Source organism: Ambystoma mexicanum, chromosome 1q (genome assembly GCF_040938575.1).
Source record: "Ambystoma mexicanum isolate Mex_15411 chromosome 1q, UKY_AmexF1_1, whole genome shotgun sequence".
Lineage (NCBI taxonomy): Eukaryota > Metazoa > Chordata > Amphibia > Caudata > Ambystomatidae > Ambystoma > Ambystoma mexicanum.
Genome location: NC_090922.1, coordinates 1219007113 through 1219027941, shown reverse-complemented (window position 1 = coordinate 1219027941; position 20829 = coordinate 1219007113). Strand labels below are relative to the sequence as shown.

The following is a 20829-nucleotide window of genomic DNA, read 5'->3' as shown; positions in this document are numbered from 1 at the left end:
CACTCTCTTAGACTCCTAGTCTGACACTATTAGCATACTAGTTGTCCTCCTTATTACTCCTGTGGGTTGGATTGTTACATCTGCTGCTCTGCCTCCTTGTATTTACTTACCATCTGAGTGTTGTTAACATCCCTATCCATTCGGAAGGAGGCCAGCTACGCCCATAACACCCAGGAATTTTTTTCTGCCTTTTGTTTTTTTCCCCCTGATTGCCTGTTCCCGGGGCTGGAGTCGTGGTGCGGTTTGTCCTAAATCCACCACAGCTTCTACCCGTGTCAGGTCACCCGCATCAAAGAAAGAAAAGGATTATCTGGCCCACCGGCAAGGCATCAGCAAGACTCCTACCTTGGACTCAACAGGTGAGGAGAGTGGTGCTGAGAGTGGGGAGGAAGGGACCCCATTTCTGGAGAAAGAAAGTCCTTCGGGGGAGTCACAGGACAGATCCAGGGGTGAAAAGATATCACCCAAAGTTCATTGAGAATGGAACTGTTTAATTAGTCGAGTACGACTGTGAGAGGTCTGCACCCGGAAGAGGGGGTCCTAGGTGTGAAGTCGCCACACAAAACCATTACCTGGAACAGAACGTTTGTGTTTGTTTGTTGAGAGTATCAGATCTTAGAAGGCAAGGAACTTTTGTTGCAAAGAGACTTTAACCATAGGAGAACCTGATAGCTGGAGTGGAACTGTCGGCTCATGCTGGGGAAAGCTCGAGTGTGTGCAGTGCTCAGGAGACCCACCTTGTCCCGTGCTGAAAATGTGGGGAAGGGAGAACCCTGGTAATCACATCCTGACTTATTATTTGAGAACACTTCTTTCTTTATTGAAACCCTATCCCACACTCTTTTGTATTTAGCATAAGGATTGGCAATATTTTGTTTTTAGTATAGGCCTTTTTATTTTTACACAACGCCACTAGAACTGCCTTATTTTTATTGGATGGTCGACGCTTGCTCCCATCTTAGATTTAGGTTTAGTTTAGGCCTTTTCCACCCTGAATTTACAATTAAATAAACACCCTTGAATTGTAATCAATTGTGTCTGTCTTTACTGTTGCCACCATGAGTTCCTTACATATGGTGTCAGGATTGGGATGTGACTCAATTGAAAGAAATTGGGGAACCCTACAATTTCAAAAACAGAGTCAGATAGCCTCTAACCCTTCCTTTACCAGCAAGGAATCGATAGGGGTTGATATCAGTAGCAGTAGGGAAGCTACTATCCCCCCTGGAAAAGAGGAATCATTCCTATGAATTTCGTTTTGATAAGCCCTGTGGGGTGCTACATCCGATTAGGCCCAAAATCTGGCCTAGCATGGAAGTTCAGGATAGATGTCTTGGCAGGCGTTATTGATCCCGAATTCCAGAGAGATGTGAAGGTTCTCTTGCAGAATCATGGGGAGGTCCCTTTTGAGGTACGCTGAGGAAATCAGATTGCTCAGGGAACGTTGGAAAGAGCTCTATTCCCTCAATTTAAAGAAAGTGAACCAGATGAAACAGAGAGAGGTAACTTTGGCTTTGGGGAAGCTGACAAATCTCTTAACAGCAAAGCAAGGAAGAGGACGAACTTACCATCTATCCCGACCTGGTCTATGCCCAGCAAAATGATCCATTCCTTGCTGAAGCCTTCTTACAAGCAATTCCAGAAGAAGAAGGTAGAGAGAAGGGCAGTCACTTTTTTTTCTTCTTAAAACAAGGGTTACTTTATAGGAAAGAAACCTACATCGAGGTTTTGGTTAAAACCCAGTTAACAATACCTAAGAGTCATCGAAAGGTTGTGCTAGAGATCACACATTCCCATCTTACTGGAGGGCTTTTAAGACAATTTAAAACACAGGCACATATTAGTGGGAAATTTTATTGGCCGGGTATCCATGCAGATATAAAAACTTTCATCCAGACATACAAAATATGCCAGAAGACCAGTCCGCACATCCCATTACCTTCCTCTTTGAACTCATTGCCAATCATAGAACTCTCCTTTTCGAGAATTGGCATGTACATAATAGGTCCCCAAGAAACATCTACATTGGGAAATAAATATGTCCTAGTGATCATAGACTACGCAACCCATATATACTGAGGCAGTCCCAAAGCAAAATAACACCACTCAGCAGATCCTTCTATCATATTTCTCCAGGGTTGGGTTTCCCAAAGAAGTACTCACAGACCAAGGCTCACACTTTAAGAGTAAGCTTACGTCCAAAACCAAAGAGCTACTCCACATCACTATGTTGCGAACTTCAGTGTACCACCCACAAACCGATGGTCTGGTAGAAAGATTCAATAAGACGCTAAAACTAATTTTACAGAAATTAGTAGACATGGACGGGAAGGACTGGGACCAGATGATCCCATGGGCATTATTTATCCTTGGAAAGGCCCCCCAAATTTCCACTGGTTTTTCTCCCTTTGAATTGCCCCTTTAAGCAGTCAAAATCCCCAAAGGGATGACTATTGCTCTGATAATGTTAATGCTGGTGGATTCTCCCTTCAGATCCATCTGCCCTATGGACCAGCTGTGTCACTTGAACAATGGTTCTATAGGATATTTTCAATTTCATGTTGAATTCTCAAACTAGTCATTTCATACCACCTGTGTTCAAATATTGGCTGTGTAAAAATATGGACTTCTCTACTCTATTTTTTTAAAAGAATTGTACATTTATACCAAATAAAAGAGAAGACCGCCAGCCCACCCCTGATCATCCCTTCATTTATGCCACACCCTCACCCTTTGTAAGCTTCCCATGGGCTGGTCTCAGATACCTTGTGCATGTTTGTTCTCTCCATTTGTTATATTACCTGTGCGTGACTCCTCTTATTGTTCTGCAACTGAGTACTTTCCATAGTAGACATCAAAGAAGGGTTGAGTGTCCAGCAAAGCTGCTTCATGATTCAGGAAAGAAATAAGTGTTTTGTTTGGCACATTTGAAAGGGTCTCCATTTGTAATTTATAATTCCCTTACTAAAATATGAAAATGCAACTGACAGATAAAGTATTTCTGAAATATATGTATTATATATGCGATTGAGATGATTCACTTGTAATTTAACATCATCCCAATACAATCTAGAATAATAATGAGCTGTATAACAACTATGTGGAAACTAACTAATACACTGGCAAACACTCTTTTGGACCCGACGGCTGATGCCTACTTCTCTTGTGTAACTTTGCTGGCACTTTTAAAGTGGGAAGACTATGAAGTTTGGCAAATACGTGGCTACCACGGGCACCAGAGAAATTCATAAATATGCCTTCCCACTATATAAAAAAACCATGAAGACCATATTAGCTTGGTATGACTACGAACAATCTATGGTAAATCTGCATACTTAAAACTTTGCCAAAGAATTTGTGACATATATCTCATTTAGATTGGAATTACCCTCATATGTTGAGCAATTTTTGGGTAACTATTTAATATGGGATTATTTGCACTTAAAACCCAACACGGTTAAATCTGGGGAAATTGAAGGTGCTTTGCATCAGCCCTCTGTAGCTAACAGGGACTGTCGCTTATCTAGGACAAGTGCACTTGAAATGGTTCGACATCTGTCATGTGAATGTGGCTCTTCGATTGACCTAAGGGTGCGCATGATGTGTTCCGCAGTGAGATCTATCTGGAAACACACTGTGGAGGGATTTTATGAGTGGTAAAAACCACGCCTGCATCATTTATCTGACTGCTGTGGAGAGATTTAGAGAAGATTTTTCAAATATTAATGTGACTGTTAATTTAGTTTGTTGTGGAACTGTATTTGGATCGCTGTGAAAAGTTGAATAAACTGTATCACAAAAAATAAACAAAATAGAAATATATATATGCATTTGTAATTGATGTTGAACAGTGAACATTTACACATTTCAATGTTAAAATCGAAAATGTCTCTGCAGAAAGACGGTCTACCTTATAGTTATCATCAAAGTCTTTGACCCCAAGGTTCTTTTTGCATCAGACGTTAACAGCACATAGTTATTAGTGAGTCAAGCAATGCTTGCCATAGATCAAGCCTTCAATTAACCCAGGGATAAAGTGTAGTGATTGCTATTTCTCATGCATATATGGCTTAGTACACGTTGCACAATCTATACCTGAGGTTTAAAATCTCCTGCACTAGGTAAGCTATGAAGATTTCTTCTTCACTGCTTTGGACCATAATGTAATTGGATCTAGAAGGAAAGTTCTTACATCCTAAATTTACCAATAGATTTTTGTCCTGCATCTCCCTTTGCTACTAAATTCAAAGACGGCCTGTGGGGGATCCCAACACCTACACCAAAGCAAATATAGCTTTATTTACTTCCCAGGAATAGGTGTTATATGACTATATTACAGTATTTTTGTTTATTTATTATTTTTCATTTTATTGTTTAAAGCGCAGACCTAGCTCAAGAGCAGCGGACCACTGTACAGAGCGTGGATAGCCAGCATTTTGGCTGGAATCTTTTAACAGTAGGGCAGTACTGTCAGGTATATGCGTCCATTGAAATTAGTCTTTGGTCAGGTGGTGTTGAAAGAACCATGTTTTGAGAGATTTGCAAAATTGGAGAATTGCAGTGGCATTCCGAGCTGACACTGGGATCGAGTTCCAGAGTGTGGGTGCATGACAAGAGAAGGATTGTGGATCAGGCAACTAGGAAAGCGTGCTCAGATTCTGATAACATTGTACTCGGGAATCATTCTGAGAACGGATGTTTAACATTACCAACACTTCTTCAATAACTATTTATTTGATGCCGGTTCTCCACTGCAATGTCTGAGCAATATTTCTTCAACATGAACACATAGACCTACGATAAACATTTATTTTTTGATGTTACTTTAATTACAGGCAACTGGACAGCCATACGAGCAATATGCAAAGATGATTTTTATGGAGTTAAACGACGCCTGGTCAGAATTTGAAAGTCAAGGCCAAAAACCCTTGTATTTATGAACCATATCCTCGAATATTGGCATTATTCAAAGTCGGTTTGTGTTTAAAGATTTCTTAATTGTACGGTGCTGGGACTCCTGCAGGCAAACACAAATTCAGTCTAGACGAACATGGCTACAAGCATCAAGTCGAAGAAGTCATCTGACACCTTCCCAACTGGCGACAGACTTGGGAGCTATGATCTTTCACTCCCCGAGATGCACTTGGCTTTCTGAAAAATATTCACGGAAGGACATTTTAAAAAGCTGCAGCTGTTGAGGTATTTCCACAATGAGTAAATTAGGCTAGCTGAAGGTAATGTATAGATAATTGCAAAATAAATGTTAACAGAACTGTGCACGTGGCAGTATGTTATGTGATTTATAAACCAATAGTTTGGTTCTTACTGCTCAGAAACTAATATGGTGCCAGAGACCAAAAAGATCAACAAGTAGAAAATGATCATTGTACAAATATTGTATATTGCATTTTCAGTTTTACTCCAGAAAGACAGCGTCCCGAACAAACCATGCATCGAGGGCATTACCTAATGAAGATGCCATTTTATGAGCCGATGGGCAAAGACTATGAAGAACGTAGATTTGGGTCAATTCATTAAGAATATACGATTGCATAAAAAATCTGATTTTCGATGTAAACAATGATTTGTTATTGTGTTATTTAACTCCTGGTAAAATGTGTTTGGCCTGGGTGGTATTGAAAAATGTCCAATCCAGCCCTGCCTTGGCAGGAGGTCATGTGAGTCATTAAACAATTGCAATGCAAGGATGTAGGAGTAATTTGCTCCCCTGTTTATTTTAAAACAGTATCATTAGCTGGTGCTTTTAATGGTGAGCCGATATTTTGTTAGCCCCTTTGGAATAGGTGGACTAAAATAATATTGTTTTGGTAATTAATTAGCAAATGCTGTTTTAGTAATGACACTTATTATTTTTTTTAAAGGCTAAAGTACACTGATTTTCATCATAGGACTCATAGTGCGTTACTGGTAAATTGATATTAGCTTGGATTTACAAAAAGGCAATTCACACGTTTCAATATCAGTAGAGCATACTCAGCTGATATTTTAAAGAAATACACTATAAAGTACAAACCCTTTCAAATGACCATAATGCACACCGTGCTGAATTACATAAGATGATTATACACACAGCTTCCATTTGAATTTTCAATTTAAAAACGTTTTTTATTTTTTTTACATTTTCTATGGAATCTATGGATTTTCTTAACCTCAGAAATGGAAATGCATTGATGTAGGAAATAGAGATTTAGTTCTAAATGATTACTAATTAAATGGGGCTCTTTCTAGAAGGGGACATTTGACCAAGAAAACCTGAAAGGAGTAAAAAAGTACAGCACGCAGTTTTTAACCACACATACATTTCTTACACTCTTCGAGGTTATTCTAGCAGGTTAATTTCATAAAGTTACAATTGAAACATTACCTGCGCTGTTAGGTTTTCTATGAAAGATTGCATGTTGCACCAAACAATAGTGCTTTTTGTGCTTGAAAAATCACCATATGTGAATGTGGGTGCAGGTTTGAAAGGAAGCCAACAATGCCTAGAAATATGCTAAAATAATATTCAATATTCCTTTTTAAAGTGTAAAGGAACCACGAGATGATTCACCCATGGATGTACTCTGCATGTTAGACACATCCGGAATTTGAATGATCCAGGCAGAGACAAAACGAAGATTAATGTTTCCGTTTGTCATTTTCTGAGTAAATAGAAAACCTGCTCAACACCTTTCACTAGTGGACGTGCGAGTTTACATTACACAGATGCATAATAAAGCACAGTTGGGTGCACCCAGGGTAAGCCATGACCTTCCCACAACCTGTGCATGAATGCACATTTATGTTATAGAAACAAAATGGCTATCTGCCTGGAATGCACTGTGGAACACTAAAACATTTGTGTCATCAAACGTCTGCTTATATTTAAAAGATATGTGACGTTCTTGTATAGCGTTTCTTAACTCTGAGTGAACATATGCGAATTAATCATGTTGAATAAATGAGAGGATTGATACAGGTGTGAGAATAAACATTAATGTATCAATCAATTCTATTTTTTAATGTTTCTGAATACTCCACTCATTTGATCAGGGTTCTGTCCTTTGAAAGATTTCCTTTGCAAACGTGCCCTTATCGAGTTAAAGTGGCATTATCGGTTTTAATCAAGTTTTAGTTGATCATGTTTTTCCAATCAAGGTCAATGACATTTCCAGGCACATGTAAGAACTTTTTGGATCCGAGAGGGGTTGTTGGAAGAAATATAATTCCCGCCACATCTGCACACTGAGAGCAAGTACCCACAGCAGGCTCATGGTTTAGAAAATGTAAATGTAGCTCCATATTTTGACAACGTCTACCTAAAACATTTCTGTTTTCTAATGTTTCTGGATTCCTTAATCTGCCTTAATCTTTGGTCACTCTATTCACCTGGGTTATGTCCTTTTCAAAACAAATGTTACACTTGACAGGTATGGTACCTTACAGAGAAAACTAACAGATAAACTACCTTAGTCTACTTGTGAACCTTTTCCACCAGTGACTATTTAGAGGCTATAATTGTTCGTGCCCATCACATTCATGTCATAATGACATTAGTAAAATCGTTTTTTCAGTCTTAGAGGGAAGCGACTAGATAATCGTTAATAAATCCTTCTCTACCAGCAACGAGCAGGGAAGGAGAACGCTCATGCTACTTTCTCCCATCTACTGCTTAGTGTAAGCTGAAAAGCAGAGAAGTCACATAGTGGCCTCCACCCTTTGTTCCCATAAGATGCAAAGGTAGCGGTCACAAAGTGGAAGATGAGCCCTACTGCAACTTCTAGCAAATGGACGTAGGGCAAAGACTGGAACGTTGCACTGTTATTCTTTCCCAATGTAATCAGAATTCTATTGACAGTGTGTGAAGTAGCTTTTGCTTTTCAGTTGATAATTGAGTGATAAAGTCCACACATGGATCGCTATAGCCTGGTCTGTTCACTGTAGGGGATGCAGAATCCAGAGGCTTCTTTTCTCTGCCGGTTCATTCCATATACTGACACTTCGGTTACTATGACGATTAGGGAAAGCATGCATTACTAACGCCTACGAATAGCATCTAGGAACCATTCAGTTTGTAGTGTATGCTATACACATCTGATTAATATGATTCTTATTATTATTACAACCATTATTTTTAAGGAAAAACGCTTTGATTATTACAAGTGTAACATTACATGCATTTCAGCATGATGCGTGATATTGGCGTCTAAACCTGGAAATAAACGAGGACATTATATGAAATAGCTAACCCTAACCTAACAAAGCTGTTGATACATGACCGTGCATAGTACAAGCCGTTGAAAAACATTGCAAACTCTGCAATTTAAGTGATGTTAGGTTTTCACTTAAACTCACATTAGTAGTGAAAAACAAGAGTCACGGGGCCTTGCAGTCTTTCCTCCACGTCAAAGCACAAGGATAAAAGGTTACAAAATAAAGGGTCAATATAGTAATTTAATGAGCTCATTCACCAGCTAGTCAATTACTGCTGCATAAGTACAGGGGGTGCACAGCAACTGACCTATAAAATGCATGCAGTGGTGGTCGTCCAGGATCTGGCTCCTCCATAGCTTCATACAGTAACTGCGGGGAATGGAGCGTGGTTTCACCAACTATTCAACACTAAGTCAAAGATTAATGAGGCAATCAGTCCGTTTTCAAGGTCCATTGCTGTGCTCCTTAGGTGTGCTTACCTTGTTGCGTTACTGCTTCACTAGATAAAGCAAAGCGTGCAGAGGATGCATGTGGACCCTTCATGCCACAGCAGTGCCCTTGGCCGAGCACAGAGCAAAACATATCCTTGGCCAACATCAGCTTGCCTGCGACATAGGCAGGTCCTTAAACAGGTGCTCAGAGGTTGGTCATCCACTTAACTTGGGCCTACTCTCAGCACCTGTCCTTGTGGGTGTAAATGGAAACTAATGGGCTTGTATGTAGTCTTTCGTTTTGAGGACCAGTCCTGTATCGAGGATCTCCTCTGAAAGGGTGTGTAAGGTAAAGTTTTGCTGGTTGTGAACTAGCAGAGGTAACTTTCCTTGTGTGCACTTCTTAGCATGAGTTTCATGCATGGCATTGCTCCTTTTATTAAGAAAACGATGCACTTGCCTTTGTGATGTAATCAGTAACATCATGAGGGTTCTCTATCCCCTCAGTTGACCCCACATTTCCTTATAATGCTAGGATTTGATCTGTACATCTTCTCTTGCCTGTCTGCTGTTAATTAGTAGTCATGTGCACATTCAATAACACATTTGCTGTGACTGTCTATTTTATGGGGATGCATTTGCTGTTAGTTACTTGACAATTACACATTTTGAATGACACATTCAATTAAACATTTATTTTCTGGGGTCTGTGCTCTAAAAGCAATGCCCAGCTCTCACAACCATATTAGGGTCATGTGCATAATGTAAACTACTCTCCCAGTAACCACATTGATGCTGGCAGTGCATTTCCCCATGATGGTCCTTAAAGGGATTGCCATCGTGAAATGAAAACAACATTAAAATTGTTACCCTTTGCAAGAGGTATAATGGCAGCAAAACCGTGATTGATATGGGTGCTGTCGAAGGTTCTGTTCTGTGCATTGCATATACCTCTGCAGCGGTCCCAAACAGGCGCAGAGATGTGTGGACATTGTGGTTTCCTTCGTACAATCCCCACTTGCCTAATTGTCACAAATGCACACATTCTAATGACTTTTGTGAATCAGCCGCTATTTTTCAAGCAAGCAACCAAAATGGTGTTATTGCTTGCTTTAACTTGATTGAAACAAATTCTGTGACTTGAGCTGCACATTCGCTACTGTTTGTACATATTTCTAAGTTAAATTTAATGTGCCCAGGCATTGCTAACACATTGGTGTTCAGAGAATTCCTCAGCTGTAACAATGGAATCAAAAGGTCTGGCATGTCCAGTCAAACTGTTTTGTGACCGCCAATAAATGAACGGTTTTGCTACCTGAAGATTGTGGCGTTGAACCCATTATTATGATTGTATTTATTCAGCGTGAACCTGACTTCGAGAAGCAATGGAGCACTTTACAGAGTTATACAACAATACAGATGCATAACAGAGCGCTTTACAGAGGTATTCAACAATACAGATGCATAACAGAGCGCTTTACAGAGGTATTCAACAATACAGATGCATAACAAAGCGCTTTACATAGGTATTCAACAATACAGATGCATAACAAAGCGCTTTACAGAGGTATTCAACAATACAGATGCTTAACAGAGCGCTTTACAGAGGTATACAACAATACAGATGCATAACGGAGCGCTTTAAAGAGGTATACAACGATACAGATGCATAACGGAGCGCATTACAGAGGTATACAACAATACAGATGCATAACAAGGCGCTTTAAAGAGGTATACAACAATACAGATGCATAACGGAGCGCTTTTCAGAGGTAACCACAGAACAGATATACAGCAGGAGGTGGGATACAGAGGGGCACAGAGGAAGGCTAAAACGGTAAACGGGTGGCAGGGAAAGGGGGGCAGGCGGCATCTAGCGAGTCAGGTGGTGTGAGGGGCTTATGCGAACCCACTGCTTGAAAGACTCAAAGCCATTGGAATCAATTGTTTCTTTTTATTGGATCTCAACTTCCTAAAATGTCTTTTCATATAGCAGACAGGCCATCTTGAGCCACCACCATAATATATAAAATACACCATTGACCTTTCCTCTCTTAACATCATGGTGTACACTATTCACTTCCCAATGTTTCCCGCAAAATAAAACTGGATTTCTGGATGACTACACTTGCTGTTGAAACAGTCTGTTGTCTGCAAAGTATCTCATATCTTGACCTTATCAAGGATAACATGTATCCCTGTGGACACCAGTCGACACAGTCATAATTTGATGAGTCAAGAGAAACACATTATTTCAGCCGTCTGCCAAGTGCACACCGGCAAACACCATCGCTTAACTGTAAAAAGGAAACCTGAAGAATGCCGTTCTTCTGACGAGGGATTGAGAAATCATTGGTCGACCTATTGTTACTTTCAGAACTTCTTCACTGCTGCTCTTTTCTCCGTAGTTCTGAATTCACACAGAACCACACTATAACTGGTCAGTCTGTGCTTCCAAATTATTCTTCAATTTACATAAATTATGTGTCTCTGATCGGATGTTGGATCTAGAATGGTATGTCCATGAAGCCGTGACACTACATTAACTGTAAGGCCGGGCTTAGTCGCCTATTAAATATAAAATGTCAGTGTTGTGTCCTGTTTATCGACAATGAATATGTATGAAGAAGATATACAAATAATAACTTTAAATGGACATTGTTGACATATTTCAAGTACATATCAAAACTGAATGTATTTTACTATTCAGCGAGTAGAGGAGCGCAACTGGAAAATGTTGACAAATGAAGGGAAACGATAATGATTAATATCTTCTAATTTACAGGCACAGTTAATCTGAAAAGAATTTACTGGAGTACCGCTTTCCTTGTAACATTTTTTAAAAGAAAAGTTATTATAATGTAATTGTACATTTCCTCCATATCATTGATCCAAAGCCATTCCGTTTTTCCAGTTTAACATAATGCTAGGGTTATTTAGAAAAATTGGAAACCTCTTTTATGTTGCCATAATTAAAATGGCTTAAGTTATGGAGCAACAGCACGTAATCATTGTATGATGTTCTCCAAATGTTATCTATCTCCGGAGAAATGCGATAGCTTTAGCACCAGTTATATTAAGCGGGGTGTATGCACAGTGCTTTTTTAAGTAAATAAGCAATTCCACAGCACAGGAGTTATTTATACAACACGATGTCATGTTTAAACAGTGTAATCTTCTTTACGACCTATTAAATGACAGCCCTCCCTCATTATTTAATGAGACATGTCTTCAGGATCCTATTTTTGACAAACAAATCATCACTACCTAACATGTAAAAATCGTTGTACAGTTTGGGTTAAAGAGACAATCTTTATTTCTATGTGTTACATTTTCATGTTTTGATGGCAGAAGTGCTGTAGTTAATACTATTGCCTAATTTATTCATGCACTATTCTGTGACACGGTACATTCTACGGAAGGCAATTGCAAACGTGCCACCCAAAGGGTTCAGACATGGTTAGAATGAGGCCTTTATCTGTTTTGTCAATTACTGATCCATGTAATTAATTTGATCACCCCCTGACAACAGTGTATCTGAAATAAGATGTCATTGTTTTCTTCCATATGCAAAATGTATATCTGTTTAAGAACCTTAACATAAACAGCATAGTGTTCTATTACTTATTATCTTATGCTAAATAATGTCGAGCTTTGTTTCCATCAGGGTTGTGCTTGTCATATTTAAAAAGTGAACGGAATGTGGATCATATTCCTGTGATTTTGTGATTACTTTTCATTGTCATATGTACACTCTTTTGTGTGGATTAGGCCTAGCTAAGAAACATTTCATATCAATTTACTGTATATTTTGAAAATACCTAATACATTTAGAGGAGTGCAAGCATTCAGCATTTAATTTGCATCTGCCCCAAAAGTATCAATACATCCTGAAAATATGTCACTAAATGAAAACATTTTTATGTTGTTCATTATTTGAATGAATAAACTGCATGTTCTTAAATCCCATACTAGTATTTTAAATATGTATGCTTGGCTTATTATTGTATTACAAAGTGTTAACATTTATTTTACTAATTATACAAAAAGAAATTATCTGTATGATTAATTTAAATAATTTATTGAAATTCTCGGTTGATATTTATGTACATTTTATAAATAAAAATGAGGAACAACACAAACGTTGAATAGGGTTTTGTTGTGCTACATGCATCAGTTGGATAAAACGTTTGGAGTTTTGAAGAAAAAAACAGAGACGTAGAACCGCACATACAAACTGCTGAAGATATATCTAATATGGCTGGTCACATGGAAGTTAAGATTGTAGTATTGAAGCAACACAGAATGCCTGGAGAACTAGTGTCCACCTCATGTTAGATGGGTTGCATAATTGTACGGTCTCATGTGGAGAATTACATAGAAAAGTCAGGAGAAACCTGGGGTGAGCTGGATAATGCCTTTCCGGGCATAGGGGATTTATGGAAACATTAAAACTATTAGGCACTACTTCCACCCTCAGAGTCAAAGTCAAGTAATGAATCACTGATGCAGACCATGCCAAAGTGGCAGGATATAGCTTGAACTGAATCCTATTTGCTGATCCACTGTCAAATTAATTCAAACCGGGTTCACCTTTCCATCCCTAATCTGTGTTCCCTACAGCAATCCTCTGTATCCCTTCTCGTCACATTTCTCTTAGTGATTCAGTTATTTTGATTTGATTTTGGAATTTAGAGTGCACACAGTAAAACTAATATGATTATAGGCATTAGGCAATCAAAACCAGAGAATATTTTGTTGATGGAATAATAGACATCAGCATTATATTGTTTTCTCATTTGATGCAGGAACATTTTCAGCAATCAAAATGCATTTTAGTTTTAATTTATGTATGAAGAAATCTGAATGGGAACATTCTGTTGAAATGCAGACAAAAGGTATATCAGATTCACAGAATCTACACAATTATTATAATCTTATCCTGTGATAGAAAGAAGAAATGCTAAAACAAAGCAGAGTAAACATTGTTTTGTGTTATAATGGTTGCTTTACCCTCTGTGGCGTGGTGGAGAAGGGAGTCGGAAAAAGGAGTGACATGTTTCAACAAACCTTTATTTAAGAAATAATGAAAATAACCTACTCTCCACATCTCTAAAGGGTTACCCTGACCTAAACAAATATCAACTTGGGTGCTTATTGTGAGGATGTTTGACCAAACATAAAGTGTCTGTCCTCTGTCCAATAACCCACTTTAACTCTACCAATAATCTATGAAAGGGTCCAGCATCCAAAGGAAAATAGGACTCGGAGAATGACTCGCTTCTTTTGGTGTACTGGCTCAGTCTTTATCTCTTTTCCAACAATCCTTAGCACTAGCTTCTGTTTCAACAGAGTATGGTCAGGAGAATGACTCCCTTCTACTAACCCACCTTGCACAGCCTTGAGGACTGTCTTGGGATAGTCTTGGACAATAGTCCTCAAAAGTATTTTCACTTCTTCTCAAGGGCTCCTGAAGGCTTGCTTTACAGTTCCAGCAATTCTTCCCTATTTTATGACGTTATGAAGATTACCTCCAGACAGCTCTTGTCGGTTATCCTCTATAATCCTACTTGGATTACCACTGTGATGAGGGAGATTCCTCCAGATGCACTCTTGACTCTTAGATCTTTGGATATCACTACTGCAACGAGGGAGATTACTCCTGATGCTCTCATAACTCCTGGTTCTCTGGGTATCACTACTGTGATGAGGAAGGTTACTCCAGAGGTTCTCTTGACTCTTGGGTCTCTGAGTACCACTACTGTGATGACGGAAAATACTCCTCAGGCTCTCGTGACTCTTAGTTCTCTGAGTATCCCTACTGTGATGATGCCGATTAATCCTGAAGTTCTCTTGATTCTCTGGGTATCATTACTGTGACAAGGGAGATTACTCCTGAGGTTCTCTTGATTCTCTGGGCGTTACTACTGTGATGAGGGAGATTACTCCCAAGGTTCTCTTGATTCTTGAGCTGTCCCAAACCTGTACTGGGTCCCCTGCTGCTCCCGTTATGTGTAGCATGTCGGGACTGCATCGCTGGTTCTTCTTGGGGTGATGGGCTGACTCGTGTTGCTTCAGTGCATCCTGATTTCTGCACTCTGTTCCCCGCTTTGTCCTTCGTCCTTCGACTTGGGCCACATGGCTTTGGTACAGTTGCAGGATGACACGGTCCATCTGCCCAAGGTCATGCCACTGCTGGGTTCTTTCCCACTCTTCCACCGATCAGGAGGTTGGCCTAAACTGCAGTGCTTGGCAGACAGTTCTTTGGTGTCCACGCCGCTGGGGATCAGCTCTCTTGCAGCTTCTCGTTCCCAGGTTTGAACTTCACCAGGGCTGGACGGCTTCATGCTGGCTGCTCTCTCCATTTCCCAGTCCTTTCTCACTTTTTATTTCATGTGGCTGGATCCTTCCCAGCGAAAGGTCAGAGTCCTTCTTTAATGTTGTTGAGATAATCTTTATGCCTCCTTGGGACCAACTCTTCTCAGAACTATGCTAAGGCAACCTGTTATTATCCAGCAGGTTTCTTTGGCTCTTCTTTGTCTGGGTCATATTACTTCATGGATCAAAGATGTAGGCTTTGTGAATACGCCTGCAATGCAGTGAAAATGCTGGGATCACTGGGCTGAGCCTTTACAGCACATTTGGCGTGTGAAGGATTGATGTGCTGGGAATTTGTTCAAGGGCACACACTTGATATTGATCTGCGAGAAAGGGAATTGGTCGATATTAATCAACAGCAGATCATCCGTATAAGGAACAACTGCGAGCGAAGAAGGAAAAAAAAGAAACCTACACCATACTATGAGAGAGAACCTCCGTTTATACGCAGAATAGAGTGAGAGAAGAAATCCTGGAATAAACACGTGGATTTGGTCAGAGTGAGAGTCAGTCCATAAGAAATTGGTTGAGTCTAAAGGCTGAGTTAGAGTATTAGAGTATTAATATACAGATTGTGCCACCTATAGTAAAGAAAGGGAAACAAACACTGTGTTAACAAACCATTGTGGATAGTGATTGATGATACACTGTCATTTTTTTGTAATATCAAGACAGATCACTGAGAGGGAAGTGTGAGTGAATGATGGGATAAAAGAATGTGAGCAGGAAATTTTGAATTATGTAGATGTAATATGTTATTTTTATAAACAATTTTTGTAACAAAACAATATGTATTTTTGAAGTGAAACAGTGAGTAAGAGTATATTGTAATCCTCTATCCACTGGTCCATTGTGTTATTTTTTCTGTATTATTGCCTGAAGGACCAGGGATTGAATTCAGGTACCCCTAATTTTTGGAATCAAAGATGTAGGAGACATTAACATAACAGACAGTAGGGTTATCAGAGAGTTCTGACAGGTACTTAGTCCCAAGGGAAAAGAGGTTAAGGAGTACCTTCACAGAACAGGAGTCCTTATCCCCATAAGGGGGGTCTCTTCCTGTGAGGTCCTGCTTTCAACCACACCTAGAGGGACTATTGGGTAGCAGTCTCCCCTACTGAGCCTCACAGGGAAGGGCTCCTCCTTGGGAAGAAGTGAGGAGATCCCATGAATCGTCACACCTCTCCATCTGACCATTAGTTTGTAAATGACAGACAGATGAGTTGGGCTGTTGTACAACCAATTCTTTACTTATAGTGCCCCAAAACTTTGAAATGATCAAGAACTCATGACAGGAATAATTACATGTGAAAACCATGCAAATGTCATGTCTCAACTAAGGGCACAAAAAACCAACTAGAAGACAAAAAGTAACCTCTAAGAAGAGTAAAATATGGCATCACAGAGAAGGTAGGCCACTCCATAATCGATAAGCAATTCCACAATTAAATCAGTAGCAATTGTATGCCATGTTTATGGACAAATCTCAAGGGACTTTAATATTCTGATCGACCACTGATATTCTGGGCTCAAACAGGAAAAGTAACAGATCTGAAAAAATCCACAGACAAGGACAACCAACTCTGAGATAGCCTTAATGCTCCATATCGTGATATAGGTGCAACAACAACTAACTAGCCGGCATGCACCATGTAGTGTAATTCATCATCAGTTAGTAGAGACAACGGGGATACACATTTTGGGTCCAATCTCACTTTGGAGAGAGAACAAAATACATATCCAACAACTGATTCTCAGGCGTGTATGTTCTGAGCTGAAGCAGCTACACAAGGCAAACCTGCGTACAGCCTATAAAAGGCATCTGCCTTTGCATTCCTGCTGCTTACTACACAGGTTATAACAAAAACATACTGTGCAACAAAGCAAGCCCAATAAAGTACCCAATCAACACCTGCAAATTCTGATGATGTGATTAAAGTTCAAATGAAAACAATCCCCCAGAAAACAAATGTCACCATTCAGAATAGGGCGGTGTAAATGCCAACTCATGCTATGTAACAGAATCATTTATTTCAAAAGTAGTAATGGAATTAGACAAGCAAAAGGTAGGATGCACAACCCCTTCAATACAGTAAACAATGCTTTGAATTTGGCAGTAGAAAGGAACGTGTAAATAATGGCATTAACACAGATGCATATATTTAGATGTCCAGAAACTATAACAGCACTCATGAACTGACTCCGCACAATTTGTCTGATCTCTGTTTCATAGGTTCAGCTTACTACAGTTTGATCTGTGGAAAGACGGACATTTAAAGGTTAGTAGATCTGGTAGTTTCAACATCAGTGAAATAAGAGGGACTTATTGAATAGTGGAGTACAAGATATCAAATTACAGGTCTATTTTTGTAGGGCGTGTGATTGTGAAAGGAAAAATGGCTTCCATGAGAACTAATATAGTAAGTAAATGTATGAGTTACATCATATAGGTTTACGTGAGACTAGAAACAAAAGTGCTTTAGAGTAAGCAGGCATTTTGGCAGAAATGGCCACTGCAGTAATCAACCTAATAATGCAGAGAAACGTGTGCAGACTTCAACCAATACTCGGTCTCTGAGACATATTGATAGGACAAATACCCTTAAGGCAACCAATCAGATTATGCAGCGATTTGCAATCACATGACCACCCGGTTTAAATTAGCAGAACGTGTCCTAAATCAGAAATGCGTAAAACATGAGGAACCCATCAAAGGGGTTTAAAAACGTGTTGTGCGAGTGGCATGCAAAATCTTCGCAACAAAAGAGGGTGAAGAAGCAATGTTTAAAATCCTTGAGTGAGTCTTCAAATGCCTTGTCAACTACCTTGAGGAACACTCTCTTTATGACCATTCACAATCTCCACCAAAACAACACTTGGCAACATCTCCAAATGTCTAGCCACAGCCTATCACTATCACCTCTCCTCCATTATAATCCTTCTTGATCACTTTGTAGCCTTTGACACTGTGGATCATCACTTTCCTCCAAACCCTCTCTTCCTTGGCTTTAATGGCACCTCGCTCAAATGGGTTGGCTCCTAAACCTCCGACCACTGACTCTCCATTTTCTGGAATACTAACACATCCTCTGCCACCTACTTCCTGTGGGTGTGCTCCCAAATATGTGTCCCTGGCCCACCCCTGTTCATGCTCTTTGGTTAAGCTCATATTCTCCTTTAGCATTCACTTCCAGCTCATTGCTGATGACACCCAGATCGTCTTCTTCTACCAATCCTTCACCCCACCATCTCTCAAACCATCACCAACAGCCTCACAGCCATCCATCACTGGAGGTTATTAGGCTGCTCTTCCAAAACACTTCAATGCTAACCCACACTCCCATCTCTCATTTCCTTCCTAGCGGACATCCTCACTCCTTCACCAAAGGCTCGCAAACATGGGCTTCACCTTGGCTGTGACATTTAACTCCAACAGTTGATTACAGTCACTGCCACAGCTATGAATTTCCTCAACATCAGAAACATTCACCCCCAACTCACCAACCATTCAGCCAAATTGCTGATCTCTGGTCTTATTCTCAGTAAACTAGAATACTGCTCAAGCGTACTCCTTGGTCTACCTCTCAACTCCTTCTTTTCCCATAAGAAAGTCCTGAACTTTGTGACTCGCAACTCAACAACCCAATCCATTCCTCTGTCAAATCTGCACAACGCTACCATGCTGGGTGGCTCTCAATGCAAAATCACTCACTTGATAAATTGCTTCTTTTTGTCTTCAAATCCATCCACAGTCTTGTCCCCCTACTTGGCTGTCTGCATTTCCCTCTACTCTCCCTCACAAACACTATGCTCCTCCTCCTTTTTTAAATTCTCAGTCCCCCACAAACCGCTGCACTTTCTCCCATTTCTGCTTCTTCGCCTAATTTACCCTACCCCACTGGAAAGCACTCCCCAGATAGTACACTCCTGAACAAGTTCAAATACATTACATCATAACAGTTGCATGTCGTCAATCTGTGAGTTAACCAGGTTTATCGTGTGAGTACTGCCCATCTGGCAAATGTTCACCCATCCAGACCACCCTTAATGTAACTCTGCATCCTCACCTATACATGACAGGTAGTCTCGGAAGGGACCCTGAATATGCTTAGGCTAGCTTGATGTCACAACCAGCGTCACATACCCTACCCTCCTTCTCATTAACATAAGTTAAATATTTGAGCCATTCACCACCTGTGGAAGCCATTGTAGATTTCCAGTATTTCAATTTAGATGTTTTTGCTATGACAAATCCAATGTTAAACAGTCCACACACAGGTTAGATACTTTGCCAATATTGCCCAGGAGGTATTCAGGCGGCGAGAGCACCGGGGGATTGCCCACGATATCATGTAGCACAACTGCCACCTCCTGCAAGAACCTCCCCACCCTTGGGCAGTCACAGAACATATGGAAGGAGTCTGCCCTCCAGCATTTTAAACATTCATCACTCATTTCCAATGAGAACCTGGCCAGCCGCACTGGCGTGTAATACAATTGGTTGAGCACCTTCAACTGTATAAGTTGAATAATCGTGCATTAAGCAAGACTTCTCTTGTAGGGAGACAATATTTCGGACATTGCACATCCTGTATCTCCACCGCCAGATCCCGTTCCCACTTACTGTGTGCCGTATTACAAGGAGACTTACCGGCTTAAAATAATCTATACAGGTTGTAGATCAGTCTTCCAGTACCTCCAGTCGACACCACAGCCTCTATGCAACCTTGGGGAACCGGCTCTTGCAGGAACGATGGCCATCTACAACTGAAAGCTGCTTGCATCTGGAAATATTGTAAAGTTTTAATGGGAGTATTAACCAATTTCTCCACAAACTCCTCCAATGTCAGAAATGCCCACCCTGTACATAAATTCCCCAGGAACCATCTGTCTGTTGGCATCCCAGGACACTTGAACATCAGAGTCATAAGTGGGAGGAAGCCAGGGGCAATTCCATAAGGGCATCCCAGCACTGTATGGAGCGCTAGCTCCCTTCCTTTTAAACAGTCTGGACCATGGGTTGATGGTGGTACGAATCAGGTAGAAAGTTCAAGAGTCTACAACCATCAAATTATAATGACGCAGTCCTAGTGGTTGTGAAAACAGAAAAAAAATATGAGGCCGGGAAGCCCAAAAAGAAACACACCAACACAGGTTACAAAGAAACATACAAGTGCTTTATTTCAAGCTACAACAGTTACCAAGTCAATTGACAAAAGGATAGCTATTTGGCTCTCAGTATAACATAACGAACTTCAACGAGGGTTCGATGTGTTAGTGAGAAAGAGCGCACATTGGAATACCCGGGCTATTTATACAATTTGTGCAGCCCTTGGCCAACCCTCTTGCGGGTTAACCATTCTGCGAAATACAATACTGGTCTTAGGGTTCCTTGCCAGGTCAACCTTTAATATATGCATTTCGATTAGTTTCGCTGATATAAGTACTACATTTACATATAGGTCAACAGTAGGACAAGGTCTCTGTTCAAGTGGCCTGCAGGCATATTAATTATTCAGCTGTACGGAGGTCACAACGACCAGAATCTTATTCGGCACGTCATTTGGCCTCCATTTTGATGTTCAGGGTTACTTCTGCATAACAAGAGAACCTAAAATGGCGGCTTAATCCAAGATGGCGGCTTACATTGATTTCTCTAAGGTCAAGACCTTGTTGTGGAGTTTGTTTGCGCATGATGTTTAGACAACTTGGCGTAGGCCAATACACATATGACTATTACAATAGGAGGCATAATATTATTTCTATTCCGACAAACCCTCCTTTTGGCCTATGCCAAGTGCTAATA

General features: G+C 40.2%; 1 protein-coding gene across 4 annotated transcripts in view; it reads left to right on the top strand.

Moving 5' to 3' along the window:
• DNAJC6 (DnaJ heat shock protein family (Hsp40) member C6) overlaps positions 1 to 12614 on the top strand; it is a 564838-nt gene extending 552224 nt beyond the window's left edge. For all 4 annotated transcript variants that reach the window (XM_069641979.1, XM_069641980.1, XM_069641978.1 and 1 more), the window contains one exon: positions 4836 to 12614. In XM_069641979.1, the coding sequence (XP_069498080.1) occupies positions 4836 to 4940 (105 nt within the window). In that variant the 3' untranslated portion in view covers positions 4941 to 12614. The remainder of the gene's footprint in view (positions 1 to 4835) is intronic.
• Positions 12615 to 20829: the final 8215 nt, after the last annotated feature.